General features: G+C 47.8%; 2 protein-coding genes across 2 annotated transcripts; one reads left to right on the forward strand and one right to left on the reverse strand.

The window, feature by feature from the left end:
• The first annotated feature begins 1,170 nt into the window (after positions 1–1,170).
• Positions 1,171–12,907, forward strand: si:dkey-103g5.4. The gene is made up of 19 exons (XM_047035940.1): positions 1,171–1,375; positions 1,643–1,791; positions 2,172–2,625; positions 2,822–2,992; positions 3,150–3,307; positions 3,570–3,710; positions 4,214–4,361; positions 5,507–5,655; positions 5,859–5,984; positions 6,240–6,444; positions 6,799–6,873; positions 7,141–7,248; positions 7,765–7,824; positions 8,351–8,476; positions 9,160–9,311; positions 11,190–11,276; positions 11,432–11,578; positions 11,838–11,987; positions 12,193–12,907. Exons 1-19 carry the CDS (start codon positions 1,171–1,173, stop codon positions 12,310–12,312), a joined length of 2,931 nt encoding a protein of 976 aa, XP_046891896.1. The 3' UTR covers positions 12,313–12,907.
• On the reverse strand, positions 12,715–13,624 carry LOC124478295 (proline rich transmembrane protein 1B-like). The gene is made up of 2 exons (XM_047036536.1): positions 13,429–13,624; positions 12,715–13,206 (listed from the first exon to the last, which is right to left on the reverse strand). The coding sequence occupies exons 1-2, from the start codon at positions 13,540–13,542 to the stop codon at positions 13,063–13,065; spliced, it is 258 nt and encodes an 85-aa protein (XP_046892492.1). The 5' UTR covers positions 13,543–13,624; the 3' UTR covers positions 12,715–13,062.
• Positions 13,625–16,637: the final 3,013 nt, after the last annotated feature.

Here is a 16,637-nt window from a genome sequence, read left to right on the forward strand (position 1 = left end):
GGGGCACGGCCGCTCTGCCCCGACACAGGAGCCGTCCTCACCAAGGATGACATCTTCGGTGAGCTGGTTGTGTCACCAGCTTTGGCTTCCTTCATGTTTCTATGCTGTGAACTGAATTGCAGTCCTGTTGTAGTCGGTGCTAAAAAGTAGTTTGGTTATACCGCTAACAGCCTGGGTCTCTGAGTGACTGGCGCTCACTTCAGTTGTTTAATGGGATGTCAATGGAAGTGTTCTGGTGCCACCTACTGGCCATCCTTCTGACCTGCAGAGGCAGGGCGGATTTTGTCATGAGGACCGGCCAAATAATTATAAAAGAACTGTCTCTATTGAATGTATTATTAAAGATTTAAGAAATGTAGATATTGACCTATAAAAGTCAGAAGGTATTCTTACTTGGTGGGCTTTTGTGAAGCATTTGATGTTATGCAAAGTTTACTTGTTTTTATTCAATTCACTGTACCTGCTCTCTGTGTTCCAGCTCCAGATGGCTCGTTGCGTGTGGGCGGAGTGTTGCATTCTGACCCAATCACAGGCCTGATCCGACCAGGCACCCATGCTCACATGCTGCTGGGGAGTGGGCACAGCATGGCGGTGCCCCCAGACTTCTTCCTGCACCCTCAGACCTGCAGGCTGATGCCCATCGCGGGCAATGTGGCCTACGACCCCAACACTTCCACCCTGATCCTGACCACCGACTGCTACACCGGTAAGGAAGGCTGGCATCTCTCTCTCTCTCTCTCTCTCTCTCTCTCTCTCTCTCTCTCTCTCTCTCTCTCTCTCTCTCTCTCTCTCTCTGTCTGTTTGTATCTGTCATCCCCTCTCTCTCTCTCTCTGTCTATCCATTCTTATCCCCTCTCCCTCATCCTGTGTCTTTCTCATTTTCTATATTTATATCTTATCGCCTCTCTCCCTGTCACCCCCCCTCTTTCTCTCCAACCCCTCCCTTCCCCTTCTCCTTCCCTCCTCCCTCCACCTCTGTCTCCAGCACATCCTCTGATAACTTCTGCTTCTTGTTGCCCTTCCATGTTAATGCCAGGAAACAGTAGGAAATGGGAGTGTGCTCTGCTCCCCTTCATCCTTTATCCGGTTTCCCGTCACTCTGACAAGCCCCTGGCGCCCACCAAGCTGAGGGGCCTTCGCCCAGGCCAGATGCTGCAGCTTGGGGGCCCCATGTTAGACCCAGACTCTGGGCTCCTGGTGCCTATACTGGCTGTCACCATCCACCCCCAGACGGGCCTGGTCTACCCCCTGGGAGGGGTGTCTGTCTGCCCCCTTACCCGCCTGCCCCAGCCCATACAGCTGGGCTCGCCTATGCTGGACCCCCGCACAGGCAACGTGGTCCTGACTGCTGGCGTTGGGCTGGACACAGTCACAGGTGAATACAGAGCTGGATCTGTTCCTGATTAGAGGTGAGTATGCTAGGTTCTGACCCAGTCACAGGTGAGTATGCTAGGTTCTGACCCAGTCACAGGTGAGTATAATGTAGCTGGGTCAGGAACCAATCACGGGTGAGTATGCAGAATGACTGCTAGATGGGAGAACCTAGGGGGGAGGAACAAGATACAGGCAGGGTGTCTATTGGTTAATCTGGAATCACAGCGTCTTTCTTGATTGGCCTGTTCACCCTGTTGATGTTTTTCAGGGGTGGTGTTGCCAGTGGGCGGAGTCCTACTGGGCGAGTCCTTCATCGAGCCTCTGAGTGGTCGACTGGTGAGAGTGGGCGGGGCCAGCGTCAGGGCGGGGCAGTTGGTGCCCCATGCAGGAGGATACCAGACCCTGCTGGGTTACCAGGTGCGATATATCATTGCACAGAGTACACAGTACATAGCACACAGCACACAGTGAGGAGGGTGTACTTCACTGGTTAGAGAGTTTGACTGTCAATCTAGAGATTGGAAGTTCAAATCTCTCCTGCGCTGTCACTTTGAACAAAAGTGATGATAGCAGATCAAAGTACATTGGTTTCAGTACAATATACATTTAACAGAACCCCCAGTGATGCGTACAGGTGACCATAACTAGAGTTACTCAGTGTTGTAGCAGCTTGTTCCCTTGAAACTCAGGCCACCATCACTGTGGGAGGATGGGTGGGCTCCTGCTTTCTGATCTGACTGGATCTGACTGGATCTGACTGGATCTGACTGGATTGTGCTGGATCATCCCTCTCCCAGGTGCTGCTGGGCCGACTCAGAGTGGTGGAGCTGCTGAGAGAACTGATGGAGGACTGGGGCTCCAGGGACACTAGACTGCAGCCCCCACCCAGCCTCTCTGACCCTCCCCAGCCCTGCCATTCCCTCCTCCCCCAGACTAACAACCCTCGTCTCCCCCAGCCCGACCCCAACTCCCCCCTGATGAAGTTCTCCAACCCACTCCAGCTCAACAACCCCAACCTGCCCCAAACAAACCTCCCCAACCTGCCCCAACCCAATAACCCTAATATGCCCCAGCCCGACCACCCCCTACCCCAGCCCGACCCCCAGCCTGACCTGGGACGACTGCAGTCTGCAGTCTCGGAGCTGCAGCAGGTTTCTAGAAGGAGTCTGCACTGCCAGCTGCAGCTGCAGACCAGACTGGAGATGCTGCTGGACTGGGCCTGTGCCGTGGCGCGGGACGGAGGGGTTCTGGGTATTCATCCTCAAGTTTATACAAATACTGAAACTACACGCAGAACGCAAACCCTGTGTTGAAACTTCTCCCCTTCCGCCCTCCACCACACCTTGTTGACCCTCCCCACCCCCATGTCCTCCCCCACCGTGTCCACCCCACCCCCTGGCCTTGCCTCCACCCCAACCACATTGTGTCCCCGCCACCCTCTCTCCAGGCGAGCTGCCCCTCCCAGACTCAGAGCTGTGCGTCCCAGCGCTGCTGGGGCAGGAGTACCCTGACCCCCAGGGCTCCGGCCTCCAGGTGCCTGTCCTGGGGGCCCAGCCGGACCCCCTGTCTGGGCGCATCTTGGCCTTGGCGGGCACCATGGAGGACCCCCAGGGGAAAGGTACACCGAGTACTGTACTAGACACCAGAGTCATACAAGACTTCTTCATCAGAATTATTCATCAGAGTTAGACTCAACGAAACTCTACTGTACCGCACACCAGAGCTCAACAGAAACAGGACATCATTCAGACCCGTGATGGTTGTTGGTTTTCCAGGACTGGTGGCGATCCGCTGTGGTGCCCTGGCCATCGACCCGGTGACGGGGGGACTGGCTGCCGTGGTGGGGGCCCGGCTGGACCCGAGCACACGCACAGTGGTGCCCGTGACTGCCCCCTACTGGCTAGCCCTGGGAGAACAACCTGACAGCATACAGGTACCGCAGGAGAGAGAGGGATATCTCTAGCAAATGCTGGGAAGTTGCTGCTGAATCTATAGATGGTGTGCGTACATGTGAAGTTTTCATCTGACGAGCAACGTTTCAAAGAACAAAGCAGAGCTGACCCTAGTCTTTCTGCTTCCATTTTCTTCGAATCCTCTTACAAAATTGACTTTGAATAAGTTGATAGTGTGGACGCTGTGTTTTGGTTGTCACTGATGATGTTGTCTTGATGGTTGTTGTTGCGGAACCCCACCAGGTGGAGGCGCTGCAGAAGGAGGTGTGTGTCAGGACCAACCAATGGCTGCAGCAGAAACAGAAGGAAGAGGAGCTACTGTCTGACCTGGATGTTGCTGTACAGCGCTGTCTCCACACGGTCTCACTGGACCCTCCTGGGCAGGTGAGGAGAGGGCAGGAGGGGAGGAGGAAGGAGAAGCGGAAGAGGGAGGAAATGAAGCAGCAGAGATGGCCCCCCTCCCCTTCCTGCATCCCTCCCACCTCAGAGACTAATGTCATGTTTGTTGCAGGGCAGCCAGCCACAGCAGGACTCCAGTGGGGCTACACTATGTGATCAGCAATGTAGTCTGCATGTGTGTGTGTATGTGTGTATTTAGTTTAGTTTGGGGGGCTATCTCGTTGTTTACGATCATTGACCTATGCACTTTGGTAAAGCTGTCTCTTTGCAAGTTGCTTTGGATAAAAGCGTCTGCTAAATGAATAAATGTAAATGTATTTTCTGTGTTTTCAACATGTGTTTGTGTGGGTGTGATCTTTGTGTGCGTGTGTTTGCTCACGTCTGTGTGTGCTTGTGTGTGTGTGTGTGGATGTTCTCTGTGTACATGTATGTGTTCTTTATGTGAGTGTATATGCTCATGTCTCTGTGTGTGTGTGTGTGTGCTGCAGGTCCCCTGGGCAGACAGCGAGCGCCAGCTGAGAGAAGCTGTGCTGGAGCTCCAGGAGTCTGGCCAATCAGAGGCCCAGAGCCGGGCCGCTCGCCAGGGCCACTTAGCCCTGGTCCTGCCTCCCTGCACCCTGCACACACTCACAATCAGTGAGTAGCAAAGGCTTGTGACTGTGTTTGTGTACATGTCTGGGTGTTTATGCTTTTGTGCATGTCTTTCTGCTTTTGTGTGTGTGTATTTTGTTTTGTGTTTATGGGTTGTATTTATGTGTGTGTGTTTATGGTTTGGTATGTCGGAGGTGTTTTGGTCCAAATGGTTTAATGGCTGCTTGTGGGGAGTTTTGGACTGTCTCACTGATCACCTAAGCAACCCCTTCCAAAACAACTTGTTGCTAGGCATCTGGAGTGTCTCCTGGTTACCTGTGCACTTGACCGGTAGACAGGATAACATGTTACTGTGTAATTCTGATTTACACCATGCTTTGTTCTCTGTGTCTTTGTGTGTGTCTATTGATGAAGAAAGGGTTTAGTCTGTCTCTTCATAAACGGAGTGACTAAGTTCAGTTGAGTTCTGGATTTCAACAAGTATTATCAATCTGAAGATTGGGAGATAAAAACCAGACCACTGACACTAAATGACAACACAACACCAGGCTTAGGTTTCAATCATGTCTCTCTCAGCCCTGAAGGCCGGTGGACCATCTTTTATAGGGCACAGGAATGTAAACATAGATAGTGACAGTCAGGCAGTAATGACGTTGCAACAGTCTCAGAGAAAGAGATTCACAGCTCCCAACACATGACCACTCTCAGACTAGAGAGGTCATAGTTGGCGCTCTCCTTGTAGTCATGACAAGGGACGTTTACCCAGTACTTTCTCCTGACCTCGAACATCTACTAACCCTGACACATCTAGGGTCTATCCACTCTTATTAAAAGCAAGCTTACATGAGAACATACTAACTAGTATCCAATGACAAGTTCTATTGATTAGTGAATAATGTGCGCACACAGGAAATCTAAATTTCTTCCACACTATGCTGTCTGAGTATAAGCATTTTGATTTAGTGCTTTCATCCAAAGTGACACACACACAGTGTAAGATTTGAACCTGAAACCTCTTGATCTGTAGTCAAATGGTTTACCACTGAGCTGTACCCGTGTATGTGTGTGTGTCTATTTGTGTGTTTCTGTGTGTTTCAATGTGTGTGTGTCTGCGTGTTCTATATGTGTGTGTGTGTGTTTCTATATGTGTGTGTGTGTGTTTCTATATGTGTGTGTGTGTGTGTGTGCAGGTGATGCTGCAGAGTGGGAGCAGCGGTGTGTGTGTCAGGCGGAGCTGCTGGCAGGGCTGGACCTGGTCAGTGTGTGTGTGGAGGGCCTTCAGCAGGACCAAGAGAGATGGACCAAGGAGGAAGAGCTGACAGGAGCAGGACACACCGAGGTCAGGACACACACACACACACACACATACCCACACACATACCCCCACATACACTGAAAAATAAATTGTTGCAAACAACTCTGACATGCACTATGTGCTCTGGCTTGTCTCTGAATGTATCTGTGCACATTCCACTAGTGTAGCTGTGTAAGTAATCATAAATGACTTGTGACTTGCAAATCCTGTATGTGTGTTTATCCCAGGACTGGGCACTGAGGCAGAGAGAGTTGTGGGAGCAGCTGACCTCCAGACAGGCAGAGCTGGACTCTGCTCTCTCAGCCCTGCACTGTACCAGACTCATCAGCCAGCTTCACGCAGAGACAGCCCAGGTCAGAACACACACACCACACACACCACACACACCACACACACCACACACACCACACACACACATACAGAACATGCACACACACACACACACACACACACACACACACACACACACACACACACACACACACACACACACACACAGACTCACACGTACTCACACACATGACAGCTCACACTCCAACACACAGACACACACGTATGCACTTACACACACACTTCATACAATCCTTTCAACCTCTGCTTGTTTCCAGGCGGTCCTCTCCAGAAAATTCTGGTACCGGGACTTTGGTCTGGGCCGGCCTAGTGGGCCTGCTTGGGCCGGCGAAGCTAGAACTCCTGTGAAGGTTGTCGGTGTGGCCCAGCAGAAGACCCTGGTCCTGCTGGAGAGACTGACCCAGCTGCTGGAGCAGAAGCAGCCCAGTCTACCCCCCAGCGCCTGCTGCCAACACCTCTCTGGTACTGGAGGCTACTGGGCCAGCAGATTACTGTGTCTGCAGAATACTAGGTCTGCAGAGTACTGTGTCTGCAGAATATCGGGTCTACAGAGTACTGTGTCTGCAGTATATCGGGTCTACAGAGTACTGTGTCTGCAGAATATCGGTCTACAGAGTACTGTGTCTGCAGAATACTAGGTCTGCAGAGTACTGTGTCTGCCGAACACTAGGTCTGCAGAACACTGCGTCAACACAGTATGGGGTCTGCAGTTCAAATAGGTCTTCTGAGTTATGTCATTGCAGAGTACTGCATGTGCAGAGTACAGCCACTGACGTGATCCAGGTGGTGTTTCTGGTCATGTGACGTGTGTTTCAGGTCTGTCCAGAAAGCAGGCGTATGGCCTGGAGGCCTGCTCTCCTGTCTGGACAGCATCGCTCCCTGGGGTCAAAGGTAAAACAACCGATCAGCTCCACTGAATACCCTCGACGTTTCTGGGTTACATTGCTGCCGTGTTGGGTTTGACTGTACATGACGTTCATTGGGGAGTCTATTGTTAACAGTGTGTGTATGTGTGCGTGAGCCTGTGTGGGCCCACTTCCATGCCCGCGCGTGTGTGTGAGCCTGTAGGAGTGGACGTGCATTTATTTGTGTGTATGCGTGTGGCTGCATGCGTGCATGTGTTTGCATGTGTGTGCGTCCGTGTGTGTGTGTGTGCAGGAATCTCCACCCAGTCTCTGAGGGAGCCAGGGAGGGCCCAGGGCAGTCGGCCTCACACACGCACAGCTCAGAGACACACTGCAGCGTCCTCAGGAGTGCATTCCCAGGGTGAGGCTCTCCTGGACTGTGATGACCTCACAGCAGCAGGGGCTCTACAGACAACACCATCCCTGGTCCCTGTTCTCAACAGCCAGGACGAGGGAGGGCAGGGGGCTCTCAGTCTAATATCAAGTATTTGGTTCCAAAATACGACACCTTCCGACAATTGAAATGAGAAAATGTAATCCAAAAATTCCCACTGGTATGAATTAGTTTAACTCTATTATTTTGTATTAGTCCTTTGATGCCTTTTGAAGAAAAAAAAGGTTTCAGTAAAAAAAAATCCTGCTTATAAAGTCATAATGTTTCCAGGAACATTTTGATGGCATAAGGCTAAAATAAAATAAATTAAACAAGACAAACTGCACTTTAGACCAGATGTGTACTATGAACCTTCCTCATCAGCAGACTCAGGTCTAATATGGATCATCAACAGATGATCAGGATACCGTGTTCGCTTCTCCTGGCGTTCTTTACAACTGCACCACCAGTGATCAGATCATGCTATCCCATTGGTTTTTCTAGAAAGCCAACCAATGAAGGAGCAGGCTCATCCAACTCATGTCTGTGTCCCCACGCTGTCAGGTAAGTATCCCAGCAGCTTCACTCTGGCATTCTGAGTAGCACTTACTGAATATCTCCTTCACAGATTTTTGTTCACATTTCTAGAAACTGTAGCTAATGACCTGTCACTTTCTGTTCTGTGTGTGGTATCAGAAGAATGGTCCTGTTGACATCTGTCTGAGTGTCTAGTCTATCTCTCAAATCAAATTGATTTGTATAGCCCTTTTTACACGCAAGCTTGTCACAGAGGGCTTCACATACGCCCATAGAACTGCCCCTCAACCAACCTAAACCCTCAAGGAAGACAAGCGAAAAACTCCTAGAAAAACTCCCAACAGGAGGAAGAATTAGAGAAACCTTGGGAGGAGCAATTTAGATCTCTGAGTTCCTAATCTATCTCTGAGTGTCTAGTCTATCTCTGAGTGTCTAGTCTATCTCTGAGTGTCTAGTCTATCTCTGTTTGTCTAGTCTATCTCTGTTTGTCTAGTCTATGTCTGTTTGTCTAGTCTATCTCTGTTTGTCTTTATCTGTGTCTTTGTTCCAACAGAGGAAGAGTGGGACAAGCTGCTGGAGTTCTCTCCTCTGTTCCAGCTCCTCAAAGGGGTGGAGCTACAACTGAGGGGGCGGGCCAGAGAGGCTGGGCTCCTGAGAGCGGAGGCCTGTGATAGGTCAGGTAAGAGGACCAATAGGATCCCTAGCGACGGAAGTCCAACTGTATCATGAAAATAAATAACGCTCCATGTCTAACGCATCTAAAAGAGTTTCCAGTTCAAAAGTATATAGACAGGAAGGAACATATTGTATTACATCGTCAATTATTGCAAGAGATGCAGCCACAGAAACTAGTAACTTAATTTAAACTTTAATGTAAGATATCTAGATGGCGGGAATTGGAGGCTAACGCAGGACACTAACCAGATTAAACTGATTAGAGGGGAGATGACACCCACAGGAGCAGCCATGTTCCTGAGTTCTGCAGCAGCCTCTCTGCAGCCAGGCTGGCCCATGTGAGAGCGCAGGAAAAGACTTTCCAGCTGAGAGCCATCAAGAAGATGGAAAACAAGAGTGAGGGAAATGAGAGCAGATGGAAAAGAAAATTGGACAGCAGTAATGCTGAAATAAGGCTGCTCTGTGAGCTTTGATGATAATGTAAACAATTCCACCCACACACTCGCGGGCTGACTCATACACACACGTACAAACTAGCTTAGACATTCACGCACACAGACACACACACACACACACACGCACACACACACACACACACACACACACACACAAACACACACACACACGCACACACACACAAACTCTATCCATCAACAGCAGTGTGTGTGTCTGTCTGTGTGTCCTCAGGCGTGGTAAGCTCGTTTGTTGATGTGATGGATGCCCATTGGGAGTGTGAGGGAGAGTTGATCCCCCTGGAGGTGACGTCCCTGAACCTTAGAGAGACGCTGGTCCTCCAGCATGGCCTCTTCCTCCTCGGGACCCTGCACTCCCTGGGCCTGGTAAGGACCCTGCACTCCCTGGGCCTGGTAAGGACCCTGCACTCCCTGGGCCTGGTAAGGACCCTGCACTCCCTGGGCCTGGTAAGGACCCTGCACTCCCTGGGCCTGGTAAGGACCCTGCACTCCCTGGGCCTGGTAAGGACCCTGCACTCCCTGGGCCTGGTATGGACCCTGCACTCCCTGGGCCTGGTAAGGACCCTGCACTCCCTGGGCCTGGTAAGGACCCTGCACTCCCTGGGCCTGGTAAGGACTCCTCTTCCAGTCCCTCTCTTAGGGTTCACCTGCCAAAAAGTACCAAGCAGGAGAAATCATACCTGATGATTTCAATTGGTGGTGGGGAAAGATAGACTGACAATGACAAGGGTTAGCCAGACTCGTTATCAGTCGGCCCAGAGTCATTAAACCATCAACATTTAGCACTTGCGTGTGCAAGTGGTTTGACTACAGAGTGGAGTAAACATTATATAAAAATAGAGATAGCTAAATGTTTCCTTTTTTTAAACATCATGTGACAAACAAGTGGCTATTCTCCTTTGGACATTCATGGCATATAAGGTAGCTGGAAGGTATGTAGGCCCCAGAGGGACATGTATATGGAACTGGTACAAAGTTCACCTCTTGACCTCTTGAGCAGAGAGGGCTCTCCCACACAGAAACTCATTAGGAAAACATCCAGAGCTTCAGCCTTGTGGCAAAATTGTCGTGGCTCCATGATGAAATTACCTACAGGATGCGATAGTGGGATCATTCCAAGTTCATTCATGCATGGAGAGAAAGTTCTAGAACTACAGTAATGTCGATAAACTAGAAATACAGTGATGTACATGAACTAGAAATACAGTAATGTACATGAACTAGGACGGGCAGAGAGCAGACAGAAAAAGCAACAAGCCAAGCTAAAGTGAAGCTTAACGTTCCCTAAATGGTGGATTATATATTACTTAAATTTGAGACTCAAATTGAATATAAGCACTATAATCTGGGTTTAATGTGCATCATTCAGTACCACTGAAAGCACAAGTGCCTCCCTACAATGACAAAAGATGCCAGAGGCCTGAACAGTTTCTTAACATGCAGTATGTGAGGGAGTTGAGACCGAAGCTAAGGTTTCTACTACACCACAGAAAACTTCCCAGTCAGGAGCCTGTCACAACAGGACCTGTCAACGTTTGCTGTTACGTAAGAGTGGTACACCGTTCCTTGTCCGGTAACTTCTTAAGCCATCTTAAGAATGCCAAATGGGATTTTGCAACACACTTTCACTTTTGCAACAACAAAAAAGAACAGATTTGCATTAAGTTGTCTCCAATGGAGCCGGATGTGTAACAGCTTCCACAACCCTAAACTGACAACTTCCAATGGTGTGACACAGGGGCCTTGTTAGACATTAAGCCCTACTGGGGCACAGGCCCCTATTCATATCTGGGTTTTTTCTTCCAAGCTTGCTGTGCACAATGCACTACTAGCTTTATAAACTCCCCTTGCTTAACCGACTATGCAACGGTTCATGGACGCAAGTTTGATATCAGCTTTGGCAGGGACATCAATAGCTTACTGGGGCACGTGCCCCAGTAAAAAGGGTTTAACGTCGCCCCTGGTGTGACATCTTACAAAACCAACTGACCATTTGTGAGATTAGCCAATCTTCGCAGTGTGCAATTCAGCTTTCGGACGATGTATAGTTACAAAATAGTGACATCAGTCATACTTACCACAGGTCTGTTTTTATAATTGTTTGCTCCTTGGGCTTATAAAACAATATGTTCTGCTAGAAGTCAGGATGGAGTTTTGTGACCCTGATTTTATCCATGCTGTGCAACTTTCCTCTCTGTTTCGCATTCCCTTCAAAAACCCTGTATCCTGTAATGTCTTCCTCAGACTCCAGCTGTGTCACTCCAGATAGCAGCTAGTCTTCCACCCAACAACTACCACAACAACGCCTTCCGCAACTCCTTCTTTTACAAGGTGTGTGTGTGTGTCTGTACATGCTGCACAGGACTTTTGCACGGCTGTTTGTGCATTACTAAATATTCCTGTGTGTGTGTTTGTGCCTGCCTGCTTGTGTGTATTTGTATGCGCGTGTGTCTGTGTGTGTGTGGTCATTGTCGTGTGTTTCCCAGGAGGTGGAGGAGACGGTGTTTGTGCGTCGCCAGCGGCTGCAGTGCGTGGGCGGGTTCTCTCTGCTGCTGACCCACTGCATGTCACACATCGCTGTCCGAGACCTCAGCAACGACTCCAGCCCCGCCTTCCAACGAGTCTTCTTCAAGGTCCACACTATTGCCTGCTCACCCTCTCACACTCCACTAGGTCTTGGGTAGAGATGCGGTCACTTTGAATTCAAATAAAGTTTGAGTCTGAGTCTGTTGAGACTTTCTCAGTGTTTGTTAAGAGGCTTCTGGAGTGGAGGAAATGAAACTAATTGGACTTTGAGATGCTTAGTTGATGAAACATTCATTTGAATTCAGAAGAGTTGCCAAAGCAACCAATGAAAGTTTGTGTGTGTGGGAATGTGTTTGTGTTTCCCAGGCACTGCAGGCCTGCATGGGAGAGCTATTCCAAGCCAGACTTGGAGGTCTCTCCCCAGCAGAGGAGGCCTCTTCCTGGGACTCCCTCTCCTACTCTAGCCCCCTGTTAGAGAGGCTCCAGAGGCCTAGTCGGAGCCTGCTATCTCAGGATGTAGGTACACAGTGAGTGGTGTGTGATGGAGAGCGATAGATAGTGAGAGGAGAAAGAGAGACACAGATAACAGGAGCACAAGAAAGAGATTGAGGCTGCTTAAAGAGGAAGGAAAATACAAGTATAAGGTTTATCTGTGAAGATGACAGTCCTTAGCCATACAGTGTGTGTGTGTGTGTGTGTGTGTGTGTGTGTGTGTAAGCAGGACATGGGGAAGCTGCAGCAAAAGCACAGAGAGGTGTCCCAGCTGCGTAGGGCAGAAGACCTACTGAAGGAGATGAGCAGTTCGGACACACAAGGACACCCTGCAGGGATGACCCACTGACAGATGCAGACCCAAAGCATCAACAAGTAACCTGCTGGAGAAATGAACTACTGGCAGACACACAGAAGGAGCCTGCTGTAGAGATGAACCACGGACTATCACAGACAGAGGTCTGGGTGAAAGGACTATTGTATGTTTATTGGTCAGCTCTTGGACGTTGTGAAATCCTGCACACGGAGCATTGAGTGTGAATTGGACGGCTTGTATAAATAAATATCCAGACAAGTAGGGATGTCTTTATCTACATTACATCATCTTCATTCCTAAGATATATAAGGGTCTAGCTCATGTTGATGTGATGCAAAATGAGACAACTTTAAAAGTGTATTGAAAATGTTTGTTTAAATCAGCATTTGTGTGGACAACTAAGAATTGAAATAACTTACAAACAACAGAAACAAATAAAATGATAACTAAAGATTTGTATCCTTTATTATAGTTTTGTTTTTTTATTACAAAGCAGTATTTGAATGTTCCTGAATGAAGGCACAAGCAAGAAAAAGTCTGTCTAACATATTGCATTGCAGATGTTTATTTACTTTAAAGCTGGGCAGGGTCAAACACACACACACAATCACACGCATGCACACTGAAACTAGATACACACACACTCACAAACACACACACACGTACACGCAGCTTGTTTTAATCACCATCCCCCTCAAGGGGCCACGGAAATACCGCAGCCCAACAAACGAACAGGATCTGGAACAGATGTGGCTCCAAAAGTCCTCCTCAACTCCACAGTTTTCATTGTTTCGCAGTGACTCTGATGGCGACTACAATGATGATCATCACAATCCCGCAGACCAGGGCCACGATATTCAGGATCTTGGCTGTCCTGGATGCCTCTTCGGCTGTGGTATTCTCTCCGATGGCATTGGCGTTGCTCACCTTTGAACAATACAGAACTCCCAATAAACATCCAGTACTGAACCCACTCCAGTTTAAAGATAAGTGCACTCAGATAGACACAGTTCATGCAAACTTTTACTGGACAAATCCTTCAAAAGAGCAATGACTTCAAACATACTCTTGAACAAAATACTTTAAATCAGAGCAGATTTCTTTTAGGAGAGGTCAAATTCTTCCAGAAGGCGTGGTGTGCAGTCTTACCCTGCAGGAGCAGATGATGGCAGCGATGCCCAGGGGCAGGCAGCAGCACAGGGTGTTGAAGATGGACCATGCCAGGTAGGTTGGAACCACACCACGAGTTTGACCTCCTTCCATGGTGTTTGGATGTCTCTGCTGTGTTGAGGACACAAAGGACAAGGCAGGTCTCTCTAAGATGGAGCGTTTGTGGGGGCTGGGGAGCAAATGGGTTTTATATGGCCTGGGAAGGGTTGGTATGAGAGGAGGGGCCAGGAGAGGGGTGGTTGAGGCTCACCAATCAGGGATGCAGCCCACACTGCTTGGGCCTGTGATGTAGTGGATTTCCGGTCTTGCTTGATTGGAGAAGATGGAGGAAAAAGGGTGTTGTGGAGGGGGGAGGAGAAGAAGAAGGGGCCTCTCATTACTCTGCAAGTTACGGCTGCAAGAGTTTATATCCATGAGTAACTGATGTTGCGCTTGATACTTGATGAGATATGTTGCTGTTAATGTACTGTACTGGGCACTGCTGTAATCAAGGCACTATTGTGAGACTGTAGTTAAAGAATTGGAAGCGGTTGTTTCCCTGTCAGGCAATTTGTTTTGTTCACCATACAGTAATCGACTTGCTGCTGTAATTGAGATGCCATTGCGTTGTTGCACTCAATTTAAAATTGAGATGTTGCACTGTGATATTCTGTTTTTGCTCAACATGCCGTTAGTTAACACAGTGTTCATTGATTGTGACCTCCGAAGCACTGTAGAACTATGCATATCTGATCCATGATCTCCTGCTGTACTTTCAATGTGCACTATTTGTACTATGCTTTGAAAAAAAGTTTGTACAAAATGAACAAAATTTAAATGTAGGCTAATGTGTTTCAGCAACCAGTAAAAGTGCTTGTAAAGCTGGGAGTTTCAAGGTTTTATGCGTCATGGCCACAGGACAAATGAATGGAATGTTGTGGGGGTAGGTGGCTATGAGGTAAGGGGCTTGGTAGCCTCACTACAGAACTTGGAGCGAGATGGGAATAGTGTTATCAGGCTACAGGGATAGGAAGCTATGGGACAAAGTTGTAGCAGCATTTCAGAGAAGCAGCAATTATTTATTTGATCTATTTAATTATTTGATCATTCTATAATTGTACTTGTTCTTTATTATAATGATTTAGTAATGATCTGATTTGAGTACTTTTATCACGTGTTGTCGACTGTGTCTAAAATGTGTGCCGAGATAGATGCCTTGTTATCTTAGTGTAAATGAAATCTACCCAGAGGTTCAAATAAAGTAACCTGAACCTGGGACTGGGAGACTGTGTAGCACATTACTCTATTTACTTTACAGGGACAGTGCAGAAACAATAGCCTCAATCTTTGGTGTTCAACACAGTGTATGCTCCAGCAGCCAAATGTACTAGTCATGGTCGGGTTTGGGAAGCAGGAGCTCCTGGTATGCAGGGCTGGATGTAAACTCATCCAGCGCAGCATGAAGGAACTCATTGAGAACAGAGGAAGCCATTCACAGTTATCAAATTGCCACTGTGGACAACAGCTTTCCCATTTCACAACTGGGGAGACTCCGGCATGTCGGGTCACTGACTGAAGTTTACACATTTCCTGTTTACTGTAAAGAAAAGAGGCAATGGTACAAACACTTGCAAGATTGTTTTTTGGAATCAAACTTTCTCTGTGGAGCCCCATTCCGTAACTTTTTCAAAATAGCCCTGAAACAAGCTGGTACTTGCAGTAAAGAGCTTGAAAACAATTAAAATGTGTCTGATTGCTGCATTATAACTAACATCCAACATCCATGTTGCTACTCAAAGCATACTTGAAACTGTCAACTAGGAATGTGAAAGATAAGGCATGCGGTGACAAGCCACTGAGGTTACCAAGTAAGTGGATGTGAACAGTGTGCATTCAAACTGTGAGTGAAAGAGAGGGTTAGAGTGAGAGAAAGTGAGAGAGAGTAAGAGGCAGAGAGACAGAGAACGAGAGAGAGAGAGAAAGAGAGAGAACAGGAGAGAGAGAGGAGGAAGGTGAGGCAGAGATAAAAACACAGAGACAAACAGGAAGAGAAAGCCATGATGTTGACCAGTTCATTCACCGTCTCTGTGTTGACATGGATCCAGACACATGCCAGGCTTTCTAGACCTCTCTTGTTTGGCAACTGAATGCCAATGTCTGTCTGAGACAACGACAACTACTACTCTCTCATTATATTCATAGAATAGAGACTACATAGAGAGAGAAAGAGAAAAAGAGAGAGAGAGAGAGAGAGAGAGAGAGAGAGAGAGAGAGAGAGAGAGAGAGAGAGAGAGAGAGAGAGCGAGAGAGAGAGAGAGAGAGAGAGAGAGAGAGTATGGGAAATCCTTGCGGGCATATGTGGGAGTAGAGGACCAAAAAATTGACTGAAATAAACAACGAGATAAAAAGAGAGAAGTCTGTGTTCCATTAACATTCTTGTTACAAGAACAAGGGAGAGTTGGAATCCAAACCAACTCCGTCCACATCCACGCAAGAACATGTCTTGCTCCCATAACAGGCGTAGGTTTCATTATACAGGGTGGAACACGTCCCACTCTCTTTTTGAAAACGGCAAATGTGTCCCTTCATTTTCATTAAGAACATTTGTACTTAACAGCAACATCCTCATTTACATTTACATTTTGTCATTTAGCGACTACAGTGAGTACAGGGACATTAAAGTGCCTTTCTCAAGGACACAATGTCATTTTCTTGACGCGGCCGGGAATCGAACTGGCGATCTTCAGATTACTAGCCCGATTCCCTAATCATTTGTTAAACAAGTTGTCCTGGTACCCACATCTGAAAACAAACCTATGACCCTGGCTCCCATTGTGGGTCAATTAATATTTGTAAAGACAATACTTGTCAGAATCAGAATCAGAAGTATTTTATTCGCCATGAATGTTTGCACAAACAAGGAATTTACTTTGGCAGGGAGGTGCATACATTGAACATATAGTAATATTGAAACTTAAATATGTGGACTGACTATACAAAAGGAGCAAAGTCTAGCTAATACTAAGGGGGGTCTAGCTAATACTAAGGGGAATAAAAAATAAAATATAATAATGACAATCTAACCTAAATATACAGATAGTGCAAACGATACAAAGTCAGAAGACTTTGTACAGTAAGAAGGAGTAATGAGAGAGAGAGAGATCACAGTTGTGGGACTACAACCATTTTATCTTTTCTTTTGCCAGGTA

The sequence above is a fragment of the Hypomesus transpacificus genome, chromosome 15 (assembly GCF_021917145.1).
Source record: "Hypomesus transpacificus isolate Combined female chromosome 15, fHypTra1, whole genome shotgun sequence".
NCBI classification, from domain to species: Eukaryota; Metazoa; Chordata; class Actinopteri; order Osmeriformes; family Osmeridae; genus Hypomesus; species Hypomesus transpacificus.

Excerpts from the sequence above, each read along its gene's own strand:
- si:dkey-103g5.4 (XM_047035940.1), top strand. The coding sequence starts at position 1,171 with ATGTTAGACCCAGACTCTGGGCTCCTGGTGCCTATACTGGCTGTCACC. Across the intron at positions 1,792-2,171 it reads AGACCCTGCTGGGTTACCAG|GTGCTGCTGGGCCGACTCAG; the intron begins GTGCGATATATC and ends TCCCTCTCCCAG. Across the intron at positions 4,362-5,506 it reads CCTGCACACACTCACAATCA|GTGATGCTGCAGAGTGGGAG; the intron begins GTGAGTAGCAAA and ends GTGTGTGTGCAG.
- LOC124478295 (XM_047036536.1), bottom strand. The coding sequence starts at position 13,542 with ATGGAAGGAGGTCAAACTCGTGGTGTGGTTCCAACCTACCTGGCATGG. Across the intron at positions 13,207-13,428 it reads CCATCATCTGCTCCTGCAGG|GTGAGCAACGCCAATGCCAT; the intron begins GTAAGACTGCAC and ends TATTGTTCAAAG.